The sequence below is a fragment of the Acinonyx jubatus genome, chromosome A1 (assembly GCF_027475565.1).
Source record: "Acinonyx jubatus isolate Ajub_Pintada_27869175 chromosome A1, VMU_Ajub_asm_v1.0, whole genome shotgun sequence".
Taxonomy (NCBI): Eukaryota; Metazoa; Chordata; class Mammalia; order Carnivora; family Felidae; genus Acinonyx; species Acinonyx jubatus.
Genome location: NC_069380.1, coordinates 634328 through 660466, shown reverse-complemented (window position 1 = coordinate 660466; position 26139 = coordinate 634328). Strand labels below are relative to the sequence as shown.

Here is a 26139-nt window from a genome sequence, read left to right as displayed (position 1 = left end):
TTATTTTCAAGCCAGTCATAACATGAATAGTGATTTCAGACTTTAACAAGAAAAACTTCATCAATATTTATTAAAACCTATGCAAAACCAGAAAACTGAGCATCTAAGGTGAAATGAAATCTATATAAAGTGGTCATTAAAATGTAATTACCTAATAAGGATTTGAATATTAAAAGGCCAAAATGATGATGTTGGGACCAAAATATTTCACAGTCAATAGCGAAAAAAATATTTGATTGGGATTTTATGTTGAACAAAAATAATAAGTTAAATCTTAAATTTAATAAAATAGCAGTTATTGCAATTGTGGGCTAATCCTTAGAAGAAACAAAGAATGTATCACTTGTTATTTCTTTTGGTACACCCTTTCTTACAACAATAGCCATCACCTCAGTCTGTCTGTTACAGCAGGGCGCAGAGGGTCATTGTTTGCAAAACTGTATAAGGGCTTCACCAATTTTCCTATGTGCCTCTCTTAAACTTTTGATACTGAAATTGATCTTTTCTGAAGTGCTAGGCAAAGAATTTGCAAGGCACTGACTGATGAACACTGGACAGACAGGAACAGAAACCGGTTAATCAGGGAGGCATGTGTCCCAGGAAGCCAACTGCCCAAGTGCTTGGTTCTTCAAAGATTATTTCTGTCTTATGACAAGGTTGCTACTCAACCTTACAGCTATGGGGACTCAGATGAGAAACATTTGAGTAAATGGGAAACTTACTTTGAAACCAAAGAGCGATCGCAGTGCATTTTCTCCCCTTACCTCTCCTACTATGTGTTTCCCATTGATGAATGCTTCAAAACCACAGACGGCTGCTTTATCATCCAAGGGAAAAATATATTTTGCCTCAATGGGCACAGAACTTTGATTTGTATATGTCTGAAAAACAATGACCTGAAGAAGAACAAAAAATCCATGTACTTGATGAAACCATATGGAACAACATTTGCAGGAACAACTATTAACGGAAACTACAATGTATATTTTCTTTCAATTGCTTGAATTTGCATCATGTCCCTCAAACTCCCAATCCTGGCTTCAGGGGCTAGAGCATTCTACAGTTATGGTGTAGAGTCCATGTTACATTATAAAACATAGTAGCTACATCTTTAGGAAATTCATACACACATGGCTAGAATAAAAGTCACTAGTATTACAATATTGTAAACAATGGCTTAACAGAAGCAATGCAACTTCCATTAAGGCGGCAACACAATGGTCCCTTCATGTGTGGACCTTGATCTCTCCTTGGTGTCACATGGGCCCAGACACTATTCCAGAAGGGTTCTTATATCTGGCCTGTTTTCAGGTCTTGGCACTTCTTCCTTTACCTCTCTGTGCACAGCCCTCCATGGGTTTTCTCATCCATGCTCATTTCTTCCTGTCTAGACAACTCCTGAATCAACTCTTTTCCACTCCTACATGCTGTCTCTATTCCTATCAGATTAATTTTACTAAATGGACTGTGTTCATCACATCACTCCCTTGCTTAAGAAAAGGCCAGTCTTTAAACATTTGAAAATTAAAAAAACAAAACAAAACACCTAGACATATAATAAACAGTAACATTTAAACATGTGGCAATAATGAGGAAAAAATATTTAACCGTTTGTCATTAATAACCTCTGGGAAGAGAGTGAAATGAAAAATTAAAAAGAATAAAGGTGGGATGGCTGGGTGGCTCAGTCTGTCAAGTGTCTGAGTCTTGATCTAGGCTCAGGTCATGATCTCATGGTTCATGAGATCGAACCCTTCTTCAGGCTCTGAGCTGACAGCACGGAGCCTGCTTGGGATTCTGTCTCCCTCTCTCTCTGCCCCTCCCCTGCTTGCTCTCTTTCTCTCTCAAAATAAACAAATAAAACAAAACAAAAAAGAATAAAGGTTATGAACTTATACAAAAAAGCTGTCCACAACCAGATTCACAGTAAACTGGGCTGCCCCCAGAGAAAAAATGTGCCACACCAGAGAAAAAATTCAAGGCACATCCATTTAAAAAAGAATTTGATTTTCTCCAAATCATCAGGTCAGCACCCTCCAGGGTGCTTCAAACAAAGGCCTCACCAGCTGGTGGCAGCCATCTGCTCACCAGGCAGCTCCCTGGAACTGGGGACTGGCCATGGCCCAAGATAACCCCAAAGGATTGAATCCCAGAGTTTCTTGGGTGTCTGGTGACTCCAAGCCATTGTAGAAGGTCAGAGAGCACCCGGCAGAGGAGTCACACAGATCGCTGACCAGGAGGCTATCACGCGCTCCCGTGCATGGAACTCTCTTCATCTGTCTCTAGGATATCCAGTTTTACCAAACCCCGCAAGGGCACTTACGCTCCGCCTGTGACTGATGGATAGGATCACTGTCTAACTGTCTTTTGGTTTAGGTTAATGTTTTCATCCTACTCTGTGCATGTCCTGCCTGCATCTAGTCAGCAGGTCTGTCTTCGCATGGGAGCTCCCAGGGGTTAGGCCTATGGCAGCTTCACTCTCTCTGTAATTGTATGACTGGGCACTCAGAAAGCAAGGAATATTTGATAATGATGATAAAAGTATTTTTACTAGGTCTTAGAAGAGAAATAAATACAGTGGTACTAATTTTTGACATCTTAATTTTCCTCCTTCAGATGAAACTACTATTTTAGTTTTATTACTAAACTAAAAACATTAAACTCATTCTAAGAGTCAAGTAAGTGAGCCATGAATATACAAGTCCCTGCTCTTGGGCCTCTGTTTGGATATTCAAAGTCAACCTACAGGCCGACTGTCTAATCACAAATTAGTGGAAAATTCACTGCTAAATCAGGAGTTATTTTTTGGGCAAACTTCCCCATGGAAAAAATCTTCATCAGGTTTAAAATATCAAATGGCAGAAGTTTTCTAATCCACAGTAATGTATACATGACTCTCCTTTTAACATAATCACCATTTGTTTTGTATCTACTGCTTATGAAAAAATGCCCTACTTTACATTCATTATATTTAATCCTCACAATTTTACATATGAAGAAACTGAGGCACAAAGAAGTTAAATAATTTCCTCAAGGTCGTAGAGCTAGAATAGAATGAGCGAGGATATGAAGCTAAGTCTTTCGAACTCCGGATTCTCTGCGCTAGACCGCCGGTTGAGGAGGCTGGCCTCGCGAGTCACAATGATCTGCGTTGAAATCTGTGCTTTATCATACAGTTAACATCTCCGCACATCAGATCCCTCATCTAAACAATGGGCATAATCACAGCGGCCACCTCACAGAGTTTTGGGGAGAATTAAATACAGCCTGTGAAAAACTCAATCCAGGGGCTGACTCATAGGAAGTGGTAACCATGGGGTCACAGCTCCTACGTGGCTCCAAAGAGATTAATATATAGTAGAACATTTACGAGGAGTCCACACCAGGACAGAGACAAAGTCTATGACATTTCCCTGAACCGCCTCTGGGATGAGGGTTTGGATCAGAGCGGCCGGAAGGCAATGATCGGATGTATGCAAACTAGTACGAATATCACACACAGCACACCCGCTCCACCCGCCACACCCATTTCCCCAGTTTAAGATGACCATGACAGGTAATCTGATTTCCCTCTGCAGAGAGAGGAATATCCCAATACCAGACTCAGATGTTTTTATCTTCCTAAGAGGTCTTGATAGCCGTTCAGTGCAGTCTTTAGTGTTAGGAGCCAACGATGAGGTCAAATCTTAGAAAACAACCTTCACGGCACACTGGCAGTCGACCCGCATGTGTGCCCATGAGCTTGACTTTCTGTCCCATGACCTTGGGGGCACTAGCTGTGAACTTCTGGCTGCGGCCCAGCATGGCACTTGAGCATTACCTCTCCCCCTCACTCCTGCTACAGAAGGGGTACCACTCCCCGCTGTGCCACTGTGATTTAGAACAAGAAATACGTATTCGGTCTTCGTGCCTGTTTCTCGCACAGAGCTCCCACAGCCCTCAGCATCTCCCAAGTGAGAAGAACAACGTGGGCATCTCCATATTCATAACAAACCCCTTTCAACCACATCCGAGTTTATGTTAGAGAGGTGACTTCTGGAGGGGCGCCTGGGTGGCTCAGTCAGTTAAATGGCTGACTTCGGCTCAGGTCATGATCTCGCAATTCCTGAGTTAGAGCCCCGCATCAGGCTCTGTGGGACCCGGGACCAGCCTCTGAAGTGACAGCAGGGGAGGAGGGCAGTCCTGCGGGACTAACCTGTGGGACTGGACACTGTTTCCAGGCAGACAGTGTCAGAACTGAGTTACTGCTTGGGGGTGTGAACACACATCTCACACTCCCTCTACTGGATCATCAGTGTTTTTCTCGTGCACTGGCTCACACACGTGCCATGATTTCTCTCATCTTAAAAGAGAAAGGAAACCAATCTGATTCCATTTCTCTTCAGCCACGGTCTCATTTTCTCTCCTCTTTCCCCCCATTTTCTTTGGCACTCACTCTCATTAGGCTTTCACACCCACTGCTCCATCAAAGAGGCAATTGTCGAGATTGTCGATGATCTCCTTATTGCTGAATCCAAAGGTCAAGTCTCGGCCTTGCCTCTACCTGATCCGTCAGCAGCCTTTGACAGAATTATCATTCTTTCCAGAGACCCAAGCCCCCCGGGTGTCTCACTGGCCATTCCCTCTCTGTCTCCTTTGCTGACCAGCCTCCTCTCCCAACCCACGGCATGTTGGTCTTCCCTCCCTACCTATTCTCTTGGTGATCTAAAGGGGACACAGGACTTTAAACGGAACCTAAGTGCTGGCAACTCTCCCAGTTATGACTCCGCTGGGAATTAACTTTTCCCTGCACTCTAGACTCAAATGCCTAACTTCCTGCTCAGCTTTTCCATCTGGACATCAGCGTCTCGTGTGATACGACCGAGGATGGCTTCCTGATAGTCCTCCCAAGTTGCCCTCCTGCCGCCTTCCCCATTCCAGTATGTGCAAACGTGATCGATCAGTCCTTCTAGTTGCTCAGGACAAGAACCTTGGCTTCATTCTTGACACTCGACTTTCTCTAGTGTTCACGTCCATCAGCAAATCTTCCTGGTTCTACCTTCAATCCTTTGCCAGACCAAATCATTTCTTACCCACCCCCATTGTTAACCGTCATCCTTGCACGAATTGCTTGAATGGTCACCTACGTTTGGTGCTATGACATGCTCCCAGATGTCCTTTTCAGGACCAAGGCTGCTGGGAGTGTCCTCTGCTGAGTCCTGCCCCAGACGGTACTCAGCAAAAGGTGGACCGCCTCACCCAAGATTACGACCCCTCTCCACAGGCAGCCACATCCAGTGACTGATGCCTCTGTGAGCACAAAGCTTGGCACCCGGCCTCAATTCAGAATATCTCGGAGGGGCTATCCCAGCTTCAGAGCTCCCTCTGAGATCATCTGAGGACTCATATGCATCATATGCTAGAGGTGTCACGGCTCAATGTCTCCTTTTGCCACGTCCTGATTCCCTCACTCTCTTACAGGAGCACTTCCCAACAAGCTTCCTGAGAACAAATTTTTACCTGGAGTCTGTTTTCCAGACCACGTGACCTAAGATGTCTCCTAACTGACCTTCTTCATACTGTTCTCAACGTGGCAGCTAGTAGGATCCTAATAAAACAGGTCAGATCATATCACTCCTCTGCCAAACATCTTCTAGTGGCTTCCATTTCACTCACAATTAAGGACAATAACTTGTCCTGTATCCTGACGTGAACTGACCCCCAACCACCTTTCTGACCCAATCTGCTGCCATGCTTTCCCCTTCCACTCTGCTCTAGCCACAGTGGCCTCCTTGATGTCCCTGACCATATCAGGCTTGCTCCCACCACAGGGCCCTTGCACGTGCTGTTGCCTCTGCCTGGAATGAGCAACCCCCAGATGTTCACATGGTTTAGCTCCCTATTTCTTTTTTTCTTTTTGATGGATACACTTCCTTTATCAAGGATGACAACCTAAAAAAACCCCAAACCCCAAACATGTAAAAACCTGGGTGCTAGAAATACAAATTCAATTCATTCAAATTCAAACTCCTCCAAACTCTGGTCACAAACCCTAATGAGGTGCACTAGAGCACCAAGTCAGGGAGAGGGGGACAAAAGTGAAGCCAAGAGAAACAGTAAGAATGGGGGGGGGGGTTCCACACTCCCCTAGGGATCATCCTCACAAGTGGTACCTCTACCAGTGACAGTGAATACCCACCAGGCCCTAACCTTTTGACCCCCACCCCATCCCAGCCCAGGGCTTTAAATGCCAGTCCCAAGTGGCTCTCCTTCCCCTGCTCCATTGTCACTTGCTCAGGCTTCCAACCTCACTCTTCTCCTCTTCCACACCCTTCTCTGCGATTAGTAGGGGGTCAGGGTACTGTGCGAGCTGCACTGAGGCTGGGGGCCAGGGGAGGCAGGGTGGAAATGGAGTGCACAGGGCAGAAGGGCTGTCCAAGAATCCCTCTCTTCACAGGATCCCAAACTGCACACCTGCTTCCTCTTCTGTGTCCACTCAGGTCTGAGAAAGTATCCTGTACTCATAAGCAGCTACCTGGAGAGCTGCAGGTCAGAGAAGGGGAGGGCTTGCTGGCTGGCACTGGTGGGCTGGCTGGGAGGGAGGTGGTGGGAGGGCTGAGGGGGAGGTGGTGGGCTGGCTGGGGGGGAGGTCGTGGGAGAACTGGGGGGAGGTGGTGGGCTGGCTGGGGGGAGGTCGTGGGAGGGCTGGGGGGAGGTGGTGGGCTGGATGGGGGGGAGGTGGTGGGAGGGCTGGGGGGAGGTGGTGGGCTGGCTGGGGGGGAGGTCGTGGGAGAACTGGGGGGAGGTCGTGGGAGGGCTGGGGGGAGGAGGTGGGAGGGCTGGGGGGAGGTCGTGGGAGAACTGGGGGGAGGTGGTGGGCTGGCTGGGGGGGAGGTGGTGGGAGGGCTGGGGGGAGGTGGTGGGCTGGCTGGGGGGGAGGTCGTGGGAGGGCTGGGGGGAGGTCGTGGGAGGGCTGGGGGAGGAGGTGGGAGGGCTGGGGGGAGGTCGTGGGAGAACTGGGGGAGGTGGTGGGCGGGATGGGGGGAGGTCGTGGGAGGGCTGGGGGGAGGTGGTGGGCTGGCTGGGGGGGAGGTCGTGGGAGGGCTGGGGGGAGGTGGTGGGCTGGCTGGGGGGGAGGTGGTGGGAGGGCTGGGGGGAGGTGGTGGGCTGGATGGGGGGGAGGTCGTGGGAGGGCTGGGGGGAGGTGGTGGGCTGGCTGGGGGGGAGGTCGTGGGAGGGCTGGGGGGAGGTGGTGGGCTGGCTGGGGGGGAGGTGGTGGGAGGGCTGGGGAGGAGGTGGTGGGCTGGATGGGGGGGAGGTCGTGGGAGGGCTGGGAGGAGGTGGTGGGCTGGCTGGGGGGGAGGTGGTGGGCTGGCTGGGGGGAGGTGGTGGGAGGGCTGGGGGGGAGGTCGTGGGAGGGCTGGGGGGAGGTGGTGGGCTGGCTGGGGGGGAGGTGGTGGGAGGGCTGGGGGGAGGTCGTGGGAGGGCTGGGGGGAGGTGGTGGGCTGGCTGGGGGCAGGTGGTGGGCTGGCTGGGGGGAGGTGGTGGGAGGGCTGGGGGGAGGTGGTGGGCTGGCTGGGGGAGGTCGTGGGAGACTGGGGGAGGTGGTGGGCTGGATGGGGGGGAGGTCGTGGGAGGGCTGGGGGGAGGTGGTGGGCTGGCTGGGGGGGAGGTCGTGGGAGGGCTGGGGGGAGGTGGTGGGCTGGCTGGGGGGAGGTCGTGGGAGAACTGGGGGGAGGTGGTGGGCTGGATGGGGGGGAGGTCGTGGGAGGGCTGGGGGGAGGTGGTGGGCTGGCTGGGGGCAGGTGGTGGGAGGGCTGGGGGGAGGTGGTGGGCTGGGTGGGGGGGAGGTGGTGGGAGGGCTGGGGGAGGTGGTGGGCTGGCTGGGGGGAGGTCGTGGGAGGGCTGGGGGGAGGTGGTGGGCTGGCTGGGGGGCAGGTGGTGGGAGGGCTGGGGGGAGGTGGTGGGCTGGCTGGGGGAGGTGGTGGGTGGGCTGGGGGGATGTGGTGGGCTGGCTGGGGGGGAGGTGGTGGGAGGGCTGGGGGGAGGTGGTGGGCTGGCTGGGGGGGAGGTCGTGGGAGGGCTGGGGGGAGGTGGTGGGCTGGCTGGGGGGAGGTCGTGGGAGAACTGGGGGGAGGTGGTGGGCTGGATGGGGGGGAGGTCGTGGGAGGGCTGGGGGGAGGTGGTGGGCTGGCTGGGGGGCAGGTGGTGGGAGGGCTGGGGGGAGGTGGTGGGCTGGCTGGGGGGGAGGTCGTGGGAGGGCTGGGGGGAGGTCGTGGGAGGGCTGGGGGAGGAGGTGGGAGGGCTGGGGGGAGGTCGTGGGAGAACTGGGGGAGGTGGTGGGCTGGCTGGGGGGGAGGTGGTGGGAGGGCTGGGGGGAGGTGGTGGGCTGGCTGGGGGGGAGGTCGTGGGAGGGCTGGGGGGAGGTGGTGGGCTGGCTGGGGGGCAGGTGGTGGGAGGGCTGGGGGGAGGTGGTGGGCTGGCTGGGGGGAGGTCGTGGGAGAACTGGGGGGAGGTGGTGGGCTGGATGGGGGGGAGGTCGTGGGAGGGCTGGGGGGAGGTGGTGGGCTGGGTGGGGGGAGGTGGTGGGAGGGCTGGGGGGAGGTGGTGGGCTGGCTGGGGGGGAGGTCGTGGGAGGGCTGGGGGGAGGTGGTGGGCTGGCTGGGGGGGAGGTGGTGGGAGGGCTGGGGGGAGGTGGTGGAGGGCTGGGGGAGGTGGTGGGCTGGCTGGGGGGGAGGTCGTGGGAGGGCTGGGGGGAGGTGGTGGGCTGGCTGGGGGGGAGGTCGTGGGAGAACTGGGGGGAGGTGGTGGGCTGGCTGGGGGGCAGGTGGTGGGAGGGCTGGGGGGAGGTGGTGGGCTGGCTGGGGGGAGGTCGTGGGAGAACTGGGGGGAGGTGGTGGGCTGGCTGGGGGGCAGGTGGTGGGAGGGCTGGGGGAGGTGGTGGGCTGGGTGGGGGGGAGGTGGTGGGAGGGCTGGGGGGAGGTGGTGGGCTGGCTGGGGGGAGGTGGTGGGCTGGCTGGGGGGAGGTCGTGGGAGAACTGGGGGGAGGTGGTGGGCTGGATGGGGGGGAGGTCGTGGGAGGGCTGGGGGGAGGTGGTGGGCTGGGTGGGGGGGAGGTGGTGGGAGGGCTGGGGGAGGTGGTGGGCTGGCTGGGGGGGAGGTCGTGGGAGGGCTGGGGGGAGGTGGTGGGCTGGGTGGGGGGGAGGTGGTGGGAGGGCTGGGGGGAGGTGGTGGGCTGGCTGGGGGGCAGGTGGTGGGAGGGCTGGGGGGAGGTGGTGGGCTGGCTGGGGGGAGGTCGTGGGAGAACTGGGGGGAGGTGGTGGGCTGGATGGGGGGGAGGTCGTGGGAGGGCTGGGGGGAGGTGGTGGGCTGGGTGGGGGGGAGGTGGTGGGAGGGCTGGGGGGAGGTGGTGGGCTGGCTGGGGGGGAGGTCGTGGGAGGGCTGGGGGGAGGTGGTGGGCTGGGTGGGGGGGAGGTGGTGGGAGGGCTGGGGGGAGGTGGTGGGCTGGCTGGGGGGGAGGTGGTGGGAGGGCTGGGGGGAGGTGGTGGGCTGGCTGGGGGGGAGGTGGTGGGAGGGCTGGGGGGAGGTGGTGGGCTGGCTGGGGGGGAGGTCGTGGGAGGGCTGGGAGGAGGTGGTGGGCTGGCTGGGGGGGAGGTGGTGGGAGGGCTGGGGGGAGGTGGTGGGAGGGCTGGGGGGAGGTGGTGGGCTGGATGGGGGGGAGGTCGTGGGAGGGCTGGGGGGAGGTGGTGGGCTGGCTGGGGGGGAGGTCGTGGGAGGGCTGGGGGGAGGTGGTGGGCTGGCTGGGGGGGAGGTCGTGGGAGGGCTGGGAGGAGGTGGTGGGCTGGCTGGGGGGGAGGTGGTGGAGGGCTGGGGGGAGGTGGTGGGAGGGCTGGGGGGAGGTGGTGGGCTGGCTGGGGGGGAGGTGGTGGGAGGGCTGGGGGGAGGTGGTGGGCTGGCTGGGGGGGAGGTCGTGGAGGGCTGGGGGAGGTGGTGGGCTGGGTGGGGGGAGGTGGTGGGAGGGCTGGGGGGAGGTGGTGGGCTGGCTGGGGGGGAGGTGGTGGGAGGGCTGGGGGGAGGTGGTGGGCTGGCTGGGGGGGAGGTGGTGGGAGGGCTGGGGGGAGGTGGTGGGCTGGCTGGGGGGGAGGTCGTGGGAGGGCTGGGAGGAGGTGGTGGGCTGGCTGGGGGGGAGGTGGTGGGAGGGCTGGGGGGAGGTGGTGGGAGGGCTGGGGGGAGGTGGTGGGCTGGATGGGGGGAGGTCGTGGGAGGGCTGGGGGGAGGTGGTGGGCTGGCTGGGGGGGAGGTCGTGGGAGGGCTGGGAGGAGGTGGTGGAGGGCTGGGGGGAGGTGGTGGGAGGGCTGGGGGGGAGGTGGTGGGCTGGATGGGGGGGAGGTCGTGGGAGGGCTGGGGGGAGGTGGTGGGCTGGCTGGGGGGGAGGTCGTGGGAGGGCTGGGGGGAGGTGGTGGGCTGGCTGGGGGGGAGGTGGTGGGAGGGCTGGGGGGAGGTGGTGGGCTGGCTGGGGGGGAGGTGGTGGGAGGGCTGGGGGGAGGTGGTGGGAGGGCTGGGGGGAGGTGGTGGGCTGGCTGGGGGGGAGGTCGTGGGAGAACTGGGGGGAGGTGGTGGGCTGGCTGGGGGCAGGTGGTGGGAGGGCTGGGGGGAGGTCGTGGGAGGGCTGGGAGGAGGTGGTGGGCTGGCTGGGAGGGAGGTGGTGGGAGGGCTGGGGGGAGGTGGTGGGCTGGATGGGGGGGAGGTCGTGGGAGAACTGGGGGGAGGTGGTGGGCTGGCTGGGGGGGAGGTGGTGGGAGGGCTGGGGGGAGGTGGTGGGCTGGCTGGGGGGGAGGTGGTGGGAGGGCTGGGGGGAGGTGGTGGGCTGGATGGGGGGAGGTGGTGGGAGGGCTGGAGGGGAGGAGGTGGGCTGGCTGGGGGGGGTAGGCTTGCTGGGGGAGGGTGCAGTGGTGGGGAGGGCTTGCTGGCCACTGCTGGTGGGAGGGCTGGGGGGAGGTGGTGCGCTGGCTGGGGGTGGGGGCAGTGTGACACCTCTTCCTGTGGTCCAGGCTGCTGCCCAGCCCAGGCAGGCAGGCACCATGCTGCCTTGGCCGGCCCACATCCTCCTGCTACTCCCTGCCATGGGAGTCCACAGCAGACTCAGCAATGATGTTGCTGGCTTTTTTAGCAAGGGTGAGGAGCACAGGGCCCTGCTGCTCTGTGCGAGCGGAAGGCAGGCTGTGTTAGTTGGGCTCAGCTCCACTGGGGGCTTTGGAAGGAGGGCTGCTGGGGTCGGGTCACGTACCTAGTCCCCTACTTCCTACGTGGCTGTACTCAGGTGTCACCTCAGTGAGGCCTTCTTGGCCATCCTACTTACAAGTTCAAACCCCCCATCCTGTGCGGCTCCCACCTCCCCCCCCCACCCCCCCCCCCCCGCCAACCAGGCTCCCACCCTCCCTGTGGCTCCCACCCTCCCTGAGGCTCCCATCCCCCCTGCAGCTCCCCCTGCTTAGACTTTCTTCTTTAGCACCTACCACCATCTACATATGATGCACTCAGTTTATTTACAATGTTTACTGCCTATCCCCCAATAAAATGTATGCTCTATCAGAGCAGAGTTTTTCTTTTGTTCCTTGCTGCATGCCTAGAGCCTGGAACAGTCGGAATGTAGTAGGTACTCAATGAATAAACGAATTTTAGAAATGCACATTTCAGGGTGCCTGGGTGGCTCAGTTCATTGAGCCTCTGGCTTTTGATTTCAGCTCAGGTCATGATCTCACAGTTGTGAGAGCGAGCCCTGTGTTGGGGCTCAGCGTGGAGCCTGCTTGGGCATCTCTCCCTCTCTCTCTGCCCCTCCTTCACTTGTACAAGTCTCTCTCTCTCTCTGTCTCAAAATAAATAAACAAACATGAAAGGAAAAGAAATGCACATTTTAATTCATGCAACTATAATCAAATTGTCATTTATGACTCATATCCATTTAAAGTATCATAAACCCACAAAGACATACCTGGGCTACAAAGTCTATTATTCTTCCTTTGATGTGAACTTCCTCAAGAGGAACTGAATTGCCAGAGAAATCCTGAAGGCCAGACTTGATGTTGCCGAAAGGTTTGGCATCTTGTAACTGATAATCTATATTAAAAATTATAATGTTAGCTTTTAAGACCATCCCTGCACTATCTTTGTTATCTTAATCTTTATTTCTTTTCCTTCCCCCTTCATACAAATGGACAAGTAGCATTTTATGATTTTCAGTACTCAATTCTGTAAAGTAAGTGAACCCATATGAGAAAAATGGGGGCAGCATTTATAATAGACACATTAACTTTTTAATCTACAGATTCTGAGGAGTCATCTTGAAAATTTAGAATCATGCAATTACTTGAAAGACATACATTTAAACATATACACAAGCACACAAGTCTTAAGACTATTTAAATAAGTGTAGTTTATGCATGAATCTAGATAATGCATTCCTTGGCCTGCAATTTTGATTGGTCACTACCATTTATTGTGCCACAGAAGCATGTAAGACCAATATGAGACTGCTTAGACATTCAACCCAAGGAACACTGAATCAAACTTTAAAAAAAATATATTTTTAATAAAATAAAAGCAGGGGAGGGGCAGAAGGAGAGGGAGACACAGAATCTGAAGCAGGCTCCAGGCTCTGAGCTGTCAGCACAGAGCCTGACGTGGGGCTTGAGCTCACAGACTAGGAAATCACGACCTGAGCCGAAGTCAGACGCTTAACCGACCGAGCCACCCAGACGCCCCGCTAAATCAAAGTTCTAATATAGCATATGAAAATAAAAAGCTCCCCTTCTATACCAGGTGGTACAAGAATACACATATAGTTAGATATGTAAATATATACTCTCTTGACAGATATTTAATTTAACGGCTCTAGGACCGAAAACAGGAGTCATTTGCTTATATGTGAAGTCATACATTTCTGATAAAAAATAATTGGATCACAGTTGAAAATGTTAATGTGTTTTGACAATGCTATAATAAATGTTATAAATAGTGTGGGCTTCTGATTTTCTGAGAAGCTCCCATCCTCTCATGTATTTCTACAAAGCTGCACATTACAACCTTGGGGGGATGCCTTCACCTGAGGCAGATACTGATCTCATACTCAACACGGCAAAGCTGAGGCTGCAGAAGCTTATGCAGCTTGTCCCATATTGCACAGCCTAGTAATCAGCAAGTCGACACTAGAACCTGGGCTTCCTGGTTCTAAAGCTGTGTCTCTTGTCTACTCCACCAACCCCCCTGACACTTCTTGCACTTGGCATCTTAAATTGCTTCAGTGGGTTTGTGGCCCTGGCCGTCTGCAGGTGTGAGAGTTCAACGCGGTATGTTAAGAAAGTAAGATGTAATTTTGAGAACACCTAACCTCTCTCAAGTATCCTGGTTTTCACTCCTACAAAGTAAAAAAGGAAATAGAATATTTATGTATGAGTTCCCAGATACAGTTACTGAACATGAACATAAATTCCTCTAAGAATAAAATGTTTGAGTTCTCTAAATATCACATAAAACAGCATTCAAGAAAATTGTCTTACCTTCAACCTTTGAAAAATTTGAAAACTCAGGTCTGGATTCTTCTAATTCAGTAGTATTACAAGGATGAAAGTCCTTTATTTCATCTCCGGGTAGGCAAAATTTAATGATATATTTCAATTTAATCTGATTGGTTTTATACACAACAAATTCATCATCCTAGAACCAACAGAAATTAATAGGTATGGGGACAAATCCTTTATTGGCAAATGTTTTCAGAAAAGCAGATTTGCAGGTTTGCTAATTTAGAAAATATTGAATTCAGGCAGCCATAAATATGCAATAATTATTTAAACTTAAGCATATTCAATAAAACCAGGAGCTCTCTGCTTGTTTCTTGAAATAAATACCTCGAAGTCCGTGGTGACAGTGGCTGTTGCTCGAACCCCATGGACACTGTCATAACCTGGTGGTGCTTCCGACAAGGAGCAGTCTTTTCTGTGTAAGTCTGCACACTTTCCAAGGGCTACGTCACAGACAGCCAGGAGCCTGGTGCCATCGGTCTCTCCCAGGTGGGAGTACTTAATACCCGTACTGCGAGGGAAAGGAAGTACGTGTTTGTGACTTACGGTTACATGGCAATAATATTTTAGTATCCACTATCCATCTCTATATGTGAAATATTGTCTCAACGACTTTGCTGGCAGGATGTTCCAGATTTTACGGCTATTAAAATATCTCTGAAGGGTCAGTTTAGAACTTTATTATTCACTTACTTGTTTCAGATGTTGCCTTTCTGTTGTGCAGGTAGTTCAAAGTACTTTCTTTCAGGGATGGATGCATTCCCCTGTTGCCTCAAATCTTTATTAACTACTAAAACACACACATTTTGGTACAGCAAACACCAAAGTGACAAAAGATAAGGAAAACCCCCCATCTTATTAGTTAAGAAAGAGCAGATTACTTCTGTGCACTGAAGCTCAGAGAAATACCAGGTAAGTAAGAACTGGTCAAAGGGAAAGACAGCACTGGTATTCTCACAAAGCCTTCTGAATCCAGATGGAGAAACAAAACTTCAAACAACATCTAAATGAGAGATTTTGTTTTGACTTTCTTCAGGACTCAGCAGCTTTAAAAAAAGCAACTTTTCTCTCTGCCCTCCCATGCTCACTTTCTCTCTTAAATAAACTTAAAAAAAAAAGCAACTCTTGTTATTAAGGAGCATAGGCTAGGACACCTTTGGAAGCAACATTTTTGGGACATATCTTTATTTTTCCAAATATCAAGACCCAAATATAAAAGTGTTGCCTGAAGACCCTTTGTTCTATCCCCTCTAAGACTTGACTTCCCCCTCTTTTTTTGAGAGAGAGAGATCGAGAGCACGCACATGCACAAGTGGGGAGGGGCAGAGGGTGAGGGAGAGAGAGAGTCCCCACAAGCTCCACGCTCAGTGGGGAGCCCGACATGGGGCTCAATCCCACGACTGCGAGATCATGACCCAAGCAGAAATCAAGAGTCAGACACCCAGCTGACTGAGCCACCCAAGCTCCCTAAGACTTACTCCCTTTTATTTAAAAAAATTTTTATATATTAACAATACTTTATTTTTAAGTAATCTCTACACCCAACGCAGGGCTCGAACTTTCAACCCAGAGATCAAGAGCCGTGAGCTCTACCGACTGTGGTTTCCAAGTGCCCCAAGACCTGTCCCCTTAAAAAAAATAATCAATTTCCCCCATTTCTCCTAAAACTTGTTTCCCTGTGACTGCTGAGCCTGTGACCCTTGACTTTACCTCCGCTTCCTCCCTCTCCATCCCCCACCTTTCTCAATGGCTGCCTCTATCTGCTTGCTTGCCCATCACCCTTCAGCCTGTTGCAGTTTGGCTCAACTGAAACCACTCTGTCCAAAGTCCCAAAGTCACCAAGGACTTCAACTTGGTTAAATTCAACGGAATCCCAATTTGTTAAAAAAAAAAAAATCTTAACATCTAAAAAAGTTTTACTTTGAAAGATTTGTACAGAGGAAAGAGCATTTATACCATAAGTGTTAAGTTTCAAGAACAATGATAAGACAGACAACCACATAGCTCCTGCCAAGTTTAAGAAACAGAAAAGAACAGGAGTGCCTGGGTGCCTCAGTTGGTTAAGCACCCGACCTTGGCTCAGGTCATGATCTCATGGTTAGTGAGTTCAAGCTCTGCATCGGTCTCTCTGCTGTCAGTATGAGCCAGCTTTGGATCCACTGTCTCTCTCTCTCTCTACCCCTGTTCTGCAAATGTATGCACGTGTGCCCGCTGTCTCTCAACAATAAATAAACACTGAAACAACAACAACAACAACAAAAAAACGGAAAAGAACATCATCAATATTTCTACGTTGCCCTGTGGCATTACCTTCCCTGCCACCCAGAGGGTAATCTGATCGCTATCTTGTGTTTATATTATTTTTTCTTTCTTTTACAGTATTAATGCATAGATATGTGTCCCTCAACAGTATGCTTAGTTTTGCTTGTTTTCAAACTCTATACATATAGAATCATAGAGCAATTATTTGCTCCACGTTACCTTCCTAAGACTCCTCCATTTGGCATGTGTAGCTGTAGTACACGTGTCTCAACTGCCATATAGGACTCCATGTAGGCCGACACCAAAATTTTTGGATCCATTCCACTCTTATTGGACATCTGCATCATTTCCAGTGATCTTACAGTTTTCTTAGCCATCTGTGTACATGTCTCCTGGTCTATGTAGACTCACTAGGGAAGTGATTCTCAACTCAGGCTGAATCATCCAGGGAGCTTAAAAACCTCACCCCTAGACATCCTGATTTGACTGATCTGGGGTGACATCAGCACCAGTGGTGTTTAAAAGCTCCTCCAGGTGGGGAGGTGGGTGGGGCGATGGGTGAAATAGGTGATGGGGATTAAGGAGGGCACTTGTGATGAGAACTGGGTGTTGCACAGATGTGTTGGATCACTAACCTGTACACCTGAAACAAACATCACGCTGTGTTAACTGGCTGGAATTTGAATGAAAACTTTAAAAGAAAGTCCTTCAAGTAAAAAACATAAAAAGATAAAAATAAAATCTCCAGGTGATTTGAATGTGTAGCCAGGATTGAGAACCACTGCTTCCTGGTTCCTAGTCCAATCTATAGGGTTCCTAAGTCACACCATTAATTACGCTCTTCAACTACAGCAGATGATGCCAACATTTCCTCAAGAGGGCTTATCAGTTTATTGACAGTGTCTGAGAGTTCAGACTGTTCTAGAGACTTACCAACACCTAGAGTTGTTGCTTTTTTTTTTTTTTTTTTTTTTGCTGATAGGTATTAAATGGTATATGATAGATGAATTTGCATATTATTGATTAGTAACCTTTTCAAATGACACTGTCCATGTGTTTCCTCTTCTATTAGGTTCCTACTCATGTCTTTTGTCCATTTGCTTTTTGAGTTATTTTTTTCTTACGGATTTTCATAGGAATTCCTGAAATATCCTGGATAATTAATTATCCTGGCCCGGCCTGAACCCAGGCTCCATCATTTAACTAGCTCTGTGACTTTATGCAAGTTACTTAACCTCCATCAATCTGTTTCCTTGTCACGAAATGATGTCACAATACCACCTGTGAGGTTTATAGACAATGTACGTGAAGGACTTAGTCCAGTGCCTTGCACAGGGCAGGTGTTTAATACCCTGTGGCTATTGTGGGGACAGATTTAAATATTAACAAGGATATTGAAGATGAAATATTATTCTATACACATAGAGTTCATTTACAATAGATAAGACACAACTTAAGTTGTGTAAATGATAAGTTGTGTATATAATGTGTATAAGCACATGAGAGGTCATGTGCTATAGAAGTTAAGATCACTGGTCCTGGAGAAAGACAAAATGCTATGTGATCTTGGGCAAGATACCCTCACTGTCCCTCAGTGTTCTCATCTGTGATATGGGATAATGATAGAACTGACCTAAGAGGGTTGTTGTAAGGATTAAGCGGGTAAATATATGTAAAGACTCTCAGGATAGTAAAATCAAGGTGATTTAAAATAAAATTTTCTCAAATATCCACCACAAAAGACATATTTCTATGGTATACTGAGAAAACTGGTTGCTTTCACTGATATGTTTCTTGGATGAGAAATCCCTTACAAAGGAAAGATGGAGGAAACCACATAGCAACTACTTGGGTATAAATCCTTGGTGATGGGTGTGAGTAACATGGTTAAGACATCATGTATAGTATATGTAATATACTAACCTGAGTGAATCGCTGAAATATATCCCACTCCCAAGATTTCCAGTGTCTGTTCTCTTTGTGCCACGATCTTCAACTACTTTGGGTAAAAGCAACCCACTAAAAAGAAAAGGACATTAAAATGATTTACTAAAAGAAAGGGTATTTTTAATTATAGGGTCATAATTCTAGCAAAGACAGGTGCTATTCAAGGAGGACATTATGCTAAGTGAAATAAGCCAGACACAGAAAGATAAATACTGCATAACCTCACGTATATGTGGAATCTAGAAAGTCGAACTCAGAACCAGAGTGCAGAATGGTGGTTTCTAGGAGGTGGGGGTTGGGGAAAATGGGGAGTTGTTGGCTAAAGAGTATAAACTTTCAGTTCTAAGATAAAGAATAAAAATAAATTATCTTTGCTAAGAGTAGACCTTATGTTCTCACCACAAGAAAAAAAGATAACTATATGAAGTGATGGATGTGTTAACTTGATTGTGATAATCATTTCACAATATACATGTACATGAAATCATCATGTTATGCATTTAAAAAAATCCCCTTGTACAACCTAAATATATACAATTATCATTTGTCAATCACACCTTAATAAAGCTGGAAAAAAGACACCAATTAAAAAGACAAATAAAGAGCATGAAATGAAAAGAAAAATGTTTTTCAAAGTAATCTCACAGCAGGATTTCTAGGTGCTATTCACATGTACCAATCTATGGTCAGTTTCTCATCCCTGTCTTGACCAGCCTGGAGGTGCTGGCCATTCTTCCTGCCTTGGGTCAGGGCTCTGACTCCAACCTGCCAAGGTCGAGCGCTCAGCAGAACCATGTTTAGGCCCAATGCTGACTGCGTTTCTCCTTGGCTCAAGAACTTACACATATCCTGCAGGCCTTCTAGCATTGCTAAGAACTCTCTGCAATCAAAGTTAAACCCTGTTGTTTCTGAGAAGGTGGGTAAAGGGAGACTTCTGCGTTTATTACATGAACATCTCCAGTTTGAATTTTGTGTTATGAAATGTAATTACCTTTGTAAAGTGGTTTTTGGGTTTTAGTCCTACTTAAAGGTTATTTAAAAAGCTGCCCTATTTTTCAATTAGTACCTTTATATTTTCATTTTTCAATCTTTGTTCCATGTGGAGTTTATCTACGTGTGAGGAATGAGGTAAGGATCCAACTTTGTATTTTTCCAGGTACTAATCTGTCCCAATACATAGTATTGAAGAAATTATCTTTCTTCCACAGAAATAAAAGCTACTTTTATCATGTACTAAACCCTCTATGTTTTTGCATTTACTTTTGGATTCTTTATTCTGTAGAATCATCTTTTTGGGCACACCTCACTGTTTTAATTAACACAGTTTTATAACATGTTTTTAGTGTCTGGTTAATTCTTCCTCATTAATCTTCTTTTTCAAAATTACTCTGGCAAAGTCAAATTTAAAAAAATATGTGCAGTATAATCAGCTTTTTATTTCTTTTTTTTTTTTTTAAGTTTATTTATTTTTGGGACAGAGAGAGACAGAGCATGAATGGGGGAGGGGCAGAGAGAGAGGGAGACACAGAATCAGAAACAGGCTCCAGGCTCTGAGCCATCAGCCCAGAGCCCGACGCGGGGCTCGAACTCACGGACCGCGAGATCGTGACCTGAGCTGAAGTCGGACGCCCAACCGACTGAGCCACCCAGGTGCCCCTCAGCTTTTTATTTCTTAAAAAAAATCTTGTTAGCACTTTTATTGTGATAGCTCTAAATTTATAGGTTAATTTAAGGCAACTTGGCATCCTTCCGATTAATGTAAGTGTCTTTTGGGTCCTTCAACAGCAGTTGAACGTTTTTTCTAGATGTATCCTGTATATTTCCTTTTATGTTTCCTCTTAGGTATTTAGTTAAGGACCCAGATGTAATCATATTCTCCCCTGCTCTCTGTGACTGCAGTTTGGCTCTAATATTAAGTGATTATTCAAAGCAAACAGAAATTAGAGTTACGTTTTGAATAGATAACTCATAGCATCTAGGTACTCTAATTTCTAGACCCTTCTCTTTAAGTATTGGACATTCCCAAATTAGACACACAGAAGAGCCATGAAATAGAGAATCTCCTTTCTTCATATGATACTGTCTTCAAGAAGCAATTCATACCCGTGTACTACACTTTAAAATACATATAATAATAAATAAATTATATTTAATTATAATTTAAAGGGCTCAGTTTTCTCTGGAATGCAATAAGCTGGTTTTAACTGAAGAAACCCAGGTAGGGTATAAAAAAATCAGGAAAAAGGGTAAAACACTTCATGTTCGTGAGGCTGAAACATTTGGAAAATAAAGATGGTGTCCTCTTACCGGGACAGGATCCCTACAAAGCTTTGTACGGGAGATCCATGCAGTAAGGACTTCACATTGCCAAGCTGGCTCAAAAACTCTGTGGCTTCATTCACTCTGCCAACTCTAAATATCTGCAAGATGTCTACTGGACCTGTACTGTAAAAAGCAGAAGAAAAATCTTGAGACTGTACAATCGAAAGTAAAATAAAAAATCATTATTAGCAGGAGAAAACCCAAAACAGCCCAAACGTCCATTATTATGGAATGGATTCTGTGAGTCACAACATAACATTTCTTGCAAATACTATGTAGCCATTAAAAAAAATCACACTCTTAAAAAATAAATAAGTATATGAAGTAAGACTTGTTATAAAATGAATTTTAAAAATAGGTTACAAAACTTTATGCATGGTATGATCCCAAAGTTTTTCAAATATATAACATATAGAATAAATAGCTTGAATTCATTGCACTCAATCATTCACAAATACACTCTGTGCTGAGTGTTCTGCCAGGCACTAGAAGTGAGATAGCATGGTCTCTGGCTTCACGGGGCTTACATCCTAATGGCGAGACAAAAATGAAAAGTTAACAAATAACTGATTTTAAGTTCTACTCTACCAGGTTCAGAGACGGGATAGTCAAGAAAGGCCTATCCTTGAAGGTGACATTTACTGCAACATGGCATAATACAGTGTGTATTCTAAGACTTAACTGGTTGTTATGGGAAAATTAATTGGATGCGGCAGGAGTGGGAAGAACGCCAGGAAGGAGATGAGACAACGGTGTCTGGACTGAAGGTGGCAGCAGTGTGAACAAAAGAAGCCAATGGATTACAGACATTTTGGAGGCAGAAGTGACAGGAATGGAGATGTGGGGATGAGGGACAGTTGACAATGGCTGTGGGTGGGTGACTAGATGGGGAGGCATGGGGAAAGACTGGGGGACTACGGAGGGACGGAGTTGTGGGGTGGAGAGGGTAGGAGAGTCTAGCCAGTATGTCTTCCCAACTCCATGTTTCTTGGTGTCACATTGGTAGCCTGAGATTAGCTATGGTGGGAGCATTTTTATACCACAGAAATCAGCAGTTGTTACAAGTCAGGACTTTTATTTCAGAGAGCTGGCTTACCAACACACCACTAGGTGAGGAGAAGAATCAATAATTCAATTCGGGATATATTTATTCTACACCAAAATGTTAACAGTGGTCATGTTATCTCTGGGTTATCTCTGGGTGGTGAGATTTTGGGTGATCTTTAATTTTCTTCATGTTTTCACACACTGTCTAAACTTTCAGCAAAGAACATGAATTTTGTAACTAGAAAAAATCATCATTAGTGAAATGAAATGGAGAAAATCTTCTTCTCCTTCTCCTGCTTCTGCTTATTCTTTTCCTTCTTCTTCTGCTTCTTCTGCTTGTGCTTCTTAACAGCAGCAGAATCTCTCCACACAGAGAGGTCCACTTTTGTTGTATGACATTACTAGGGTGCGAGGTGAGATCTCTAAGGGCTTGAGTTACATTAGATGACTGAACTGCACCCCCCTCCCCAGGGCTTGAAGACATGGCTCTTCCTTCTCTTTGACTCCCTGGAGAAAGTCAGTTACTCCCCTCCTGATTCTGCCTTCATTGTTAGTAGTTTCTAATTTAGTATTAGATCCTAGCAGATATCTAGGGGTGGGTCAAAAGTCAAATCAAAAGAAGTAAAAGTAATTTGATTATATATAAAAGCAAAATCTGGAAAAGATCTAAAGGAAAGGATTTTTTTAACTGATGTAAAAGTCACATAACACAAAACTAACCCTTTTGAAGTATACCGTTCCATAATAATTAGCATATTAAAATGTGCAGCCACCGCTTCTACTTAAACATTTCAGCACTCCAGAAGAACAGCCCATGCCCATTTAGCAGTCGGTCCCCAGTCTTCCCTCTCCTGGAGCCTGGCAATCTGCTTTCTGTCTCCATGGATTCGATTTGTCTCTTCCAGATATTGCACATACATGAAATCATACAATATGTGGTCTTTCATGTCTGGCTTCTTTCACTTAGCATAATGCTTTTGAGACTCACCCATCTTGTAACATGTATTAGTACCTCACTCATTTTTGGTGATTAACATTCCATTATGTGTACATAATCACGTTTTGCTAATCCTTTCAACCACTGATGGACATTTGGGTTGTTTCCACCGTTGGGCTATCGTGAATAGCGCTGCTATGAACATTCATGTATCCATATCTGTTTGAGTACTTGTTTCCACTTCTTTGGGGTATCTAACAAGGACTGGAATCGCTAGGGCAGACAATAATTCTGTGCTGAATTTGTTGAGGAACCGCCAAACAGCGGCTGCACCATTTTATGGGAGTTCCAATTTCCCCGCATCCTCACTAACACTGTAATTACCCATATTTTCATTTTCTCAAAAAAAAAAAAAAATACAGCCATCTTGGTGGGTGTGAAGTAACGCTAGTAATGGCATTTGAGGGCAACTGATCAGGGAAGGCAGAACACCGTTTTAGACAGGTCTGAATTAGTCCATAAGGGGGGTGCTTCTAGCTAGCTGCCGGAAAACCAGTTCTCAAAGCAATAGCAAAACCCACACAGGACCCCGATTTGTGGCATTTGCTGGTTTCTATGGTATAAATCCTCCCACCACAGCCGATGTCAAGTTACTAATGGTATTCAGCTCACAAAATTCCTAAAAATGTAACAAATGGCCCCCGTGGTTTGGCTCCAAGCAGTGTGTGAGGCTGATTAAGGCTAACCTGGCCCATTGTACCTAATGAGAGCTGAGATGCCAGAAACACCCAGAAGAAAGACTTCAGGCAGAGGAGTGCTAGGAAGTTACATTAGTGGGCTGAGTGACCAATCCAATGGAAGTCAGTCCCACCCTTAAGAATAATCCATCAAATTAGTTTCTGAACCTTGAAACTGGGTCCAGGCTCTCAGAGGAAACTAACACCCAGTGAAGGCTGGTCTGAGAGGCTGATCCAGCCTCCTGTTGCTCCTGCTGCTGTCCTGGCTTGTAGAACACACGTGAGCACAAGAAACAGGGAGTCTCACCATCAGTGAGGAAACAGATAACGGATGTGACTGACGGTTAGGGGTGCCATATCTCTGGCCATGTTTTCCAGATTTTCAACTGAGTGTTTTCATGCCGTTGAGTGGGTGTCTTGGAAGCTACCATGCACACAGCTGCATTTTAAAATCTTAATTTAAATGGGTTTTCCTATATAACGCCCTTCAAAATACAAAAAAGCCTTGTGATTTAAAATTTTTAAATTTAATTCTCAGCAAGATTAGGTAAGCTTGAACTCAGAGTGAATGGGGAGAGTTTTCAAGCATAGAATACTGTCCCAAGTTATATTATAAACACTGAAGAAAGAAATTTGTCATCACAATATAGTTACCTTGTTATAGAGGATTAAATCATACCGGTTATTGTGGAGAGTAGCTTTTTTTTTTTTTTTTTTTTTTTTTTTTTGAGAGAGAGCATGCCCGCATGCATGTGGGGGGTGGGGAGAGGGAGAAAGAGAGAATCTTAAGCAGGCTCCGCCCTCTCAGTGTGGAGCCCAACTGCAGGGGGCTTGAACTCAGGAGCCATGAGATCATGACCTAAGCAAAAATCAAGCGTCTGGGCCACCTAGGCACCCCTGGACAGTAGCTTTTTAACAGAATCTGAAATAGTATTACATAATAACAGATCCTAAGACATTTCCTTTATGCATACCTGTGATTATTCTGTAAAACCTCTTTTCTAACTCTGAAAAATTCTTCAGTGTTCTGTTCAACATGTTCAATTTTGCATCTCAAAGCTCGGTATTTGGCAAGAGAAGGCGGGTTGGGTCTGGACAGATTAGTTTCACAGACATTAACCATGTCTCTTATTAGCTGTAGATGGAAATGATGTAAGATGTTAGAATCACTACATATCAAAATATTTATAGCACATTACACTTTCTCAAAAAGATTGGAAAAATAAGATTTTATTTCCCCAAAGCTTTTTTTCTTCCAAAGGTTTTACTTTTAAGTAATGTCTGCACCCAATGTGGGGCTTGAACTCAAAACCCAGAGAGATCAAGAGTCACATGTTCCACCAACTGAGCCAGCCAGGTGCCCCTCCCCAAAGCTTTTGATCAATATTTTGATCAATATGTAAGTGGCACATTAAAGGTAATACCTTTAGTATGTATTGTGCCCTCAGTGATAGCATAATATACAATAATAATAATAGTGTACATTAGGACAGCACCTCATTGTTGATAAAGTGTTTTCAGCTACACTGTTCCTTTAATCCACACTGTTACACTGGTCTTATTAGATCTTATTATCCTCACTGTATAGATGGGGACAATGAGGGTCTGAGAAGCTGAATCAATTGCTCATGACTCCACAGCAGAGAGGGGATAGTGACTAAATAGGAACTCAGATCATCAGGACTCAAGTCCAATTCTGTTACCAAAAAATTCATTAAACATGTTCTCTATGCCAGGCTGGTATTAGATTTGAAAGACACAAAAATGATGAAGAAACAGGTGTCTTCCCTGAAAGGGAACCCTGGTATACTTAGTATACTCATAGGTCATGGAGCTTGGAGGAGGGAGCACAGCTCCTGGATAATCTGAATTACGTTTATACAGGAATGTATTGCTTTCACCATCTTTGAGGCTAAGGAGAGGGGAGCCCTATTCACTCTACTTGCCATGCATCCTTATGACCTTGGCATGGCGAGGGGCTAATTTCAATTCAAATACACCAGCCAGAAAAGAAGAGACTGATGAATTTTTCTATATAAAAGTAAAAAATTTCTGTATGGTGAAATAGAACACGTCAACCATCACCCCAATTCACCATAAGCAAAGTAAAGAACAAAACAAAACGAAACAAATAAACTGTAGCAAATATTTGTAACTCATGTCCCAGACTAAGCTCCCTAACTTCTTAAGATGTCCTAAAAATCATGGAAAAATATCAAGAGCCAAAAGAAAAAGAGGCAAAGGACATGAATTGGCAGTTCACAGAAAAAGACACACAAACGTCCCCTAAATACAAATCCTGGAACTGAGAGGTCATTTCTCATCCACGAAATTGGTAAAGTCTATAAAAGTTTGACAAATACACTTGTGGTAAAACTACAGGAAATAGAAACTCTCATTCACTGATGATGGGTGGGCAAACAGTAGAACCTTTATGAGGGAATCGGACAAAATCTATCACAATTACAGATGCATTCACCCTGAAGCTAGCACTTCTATTCCTGGGACATGTCTCAGGGACACTCCTCTGAAGGTACGAAATGACAAATACAAAAGTGTATTCACTGTGGCACTGTTTGTAGTAGCAAAGTCCGGAAACGATCCACAATGTGGTGAGTGAAGATGCTCTCTATGTACAGGATATGTTAAGTGGGAAAAGCGGGTGCAGAGCAGCAAAGATGGCATATGACTTTTTATTTAAAAAAAGGAGAAGAGGAATAAGTATATATGTGAATATTTACAGTTTTGTGCATAAAGAAACTGCAAAGACAAACGAATTAGTAAGAATGGTTATCTATCGAGTTGGGGAGTTGCAATGGGTGGAGGGGACAGGGTAGAACAGAGACTACTCTGAGTATTCCTTGTAAATATAATTTTGACCGGGCACCTGGGGGTCTTAGTCGGTTAAGCATCTGACTCTTGATTTTGGCTCAGGTCATGAGCCCGGCATCAGGCTCTGGGCTGACATCGCTGAGCCTTCTTGGGATTCTGTCTCCCTCTCTCTCTGCCCCTCCTCTGCTCTCTCTCTCTCTCTCAAAATAAATAAACTTTAAAAAATATATAATTTTGACTTTTGAATAATGCAGATGCATCACCTACTGAAAATATATAAAAGTTAAATGAAAAAGCATTTGGATGGGCATCCCAGACACCTGCTCAATACGAAAACCAGCCACTGAGGTTCTTTCTTCTGGTTAGGCAAATCATGAAACTTTAAATTTGGAAGACTCCTTTCTCATCCTGCGGACTGGTTCATCTCATCTGCTGGTTCTTCACTTATTTTGGATTGAAGGGGGTAGGGGGAGCCTCCTCTAAGAGACAAGAAAAGAAA

General features: G+C 47.6%; 1 protein-coding gene across 3 annotated transcripts in view; it reads right to left on the bottom strand.

Annotated features, from left to right (window-relative positions):
* PARP4 (poly(ADP-ribose) polymerase family member 4) overlaps positions 1–26139 on the bottom strand; it is a 116443-nt gene that overhangs the window by 70193 nt on the left and 20111 nt on the right. For all 3 annotated transcript variants that reach the window (XM_053203715.1, XM_027064474.2, XM_053203737.1), the window contains 7 exons: positions 23783–23943; positions 20073–20210; positions 17742–17837; positions 13884–14067; positions 13536–13692; positions 11972–12096; positions 765–896 (listed from right to left, as the gene is read on the bottom strand). In XM_053203715.1, coding sequence (XP_053059690.1) covers positions 765–896; positions 11972–12096; positions 13536–13692; positions 13884–14067; positions 17742–17837; positions 20073–20210; positions 23783–23943 — 993 coding nt within the window. The remainder of the gene's footprint in view (positions 1–764; positions 897–11971; positions 12097–13535; positions 13693–13883; positions 14068–17741; positions 17838–20072; positions 20211–23782; positions 23944–26139) is intronic.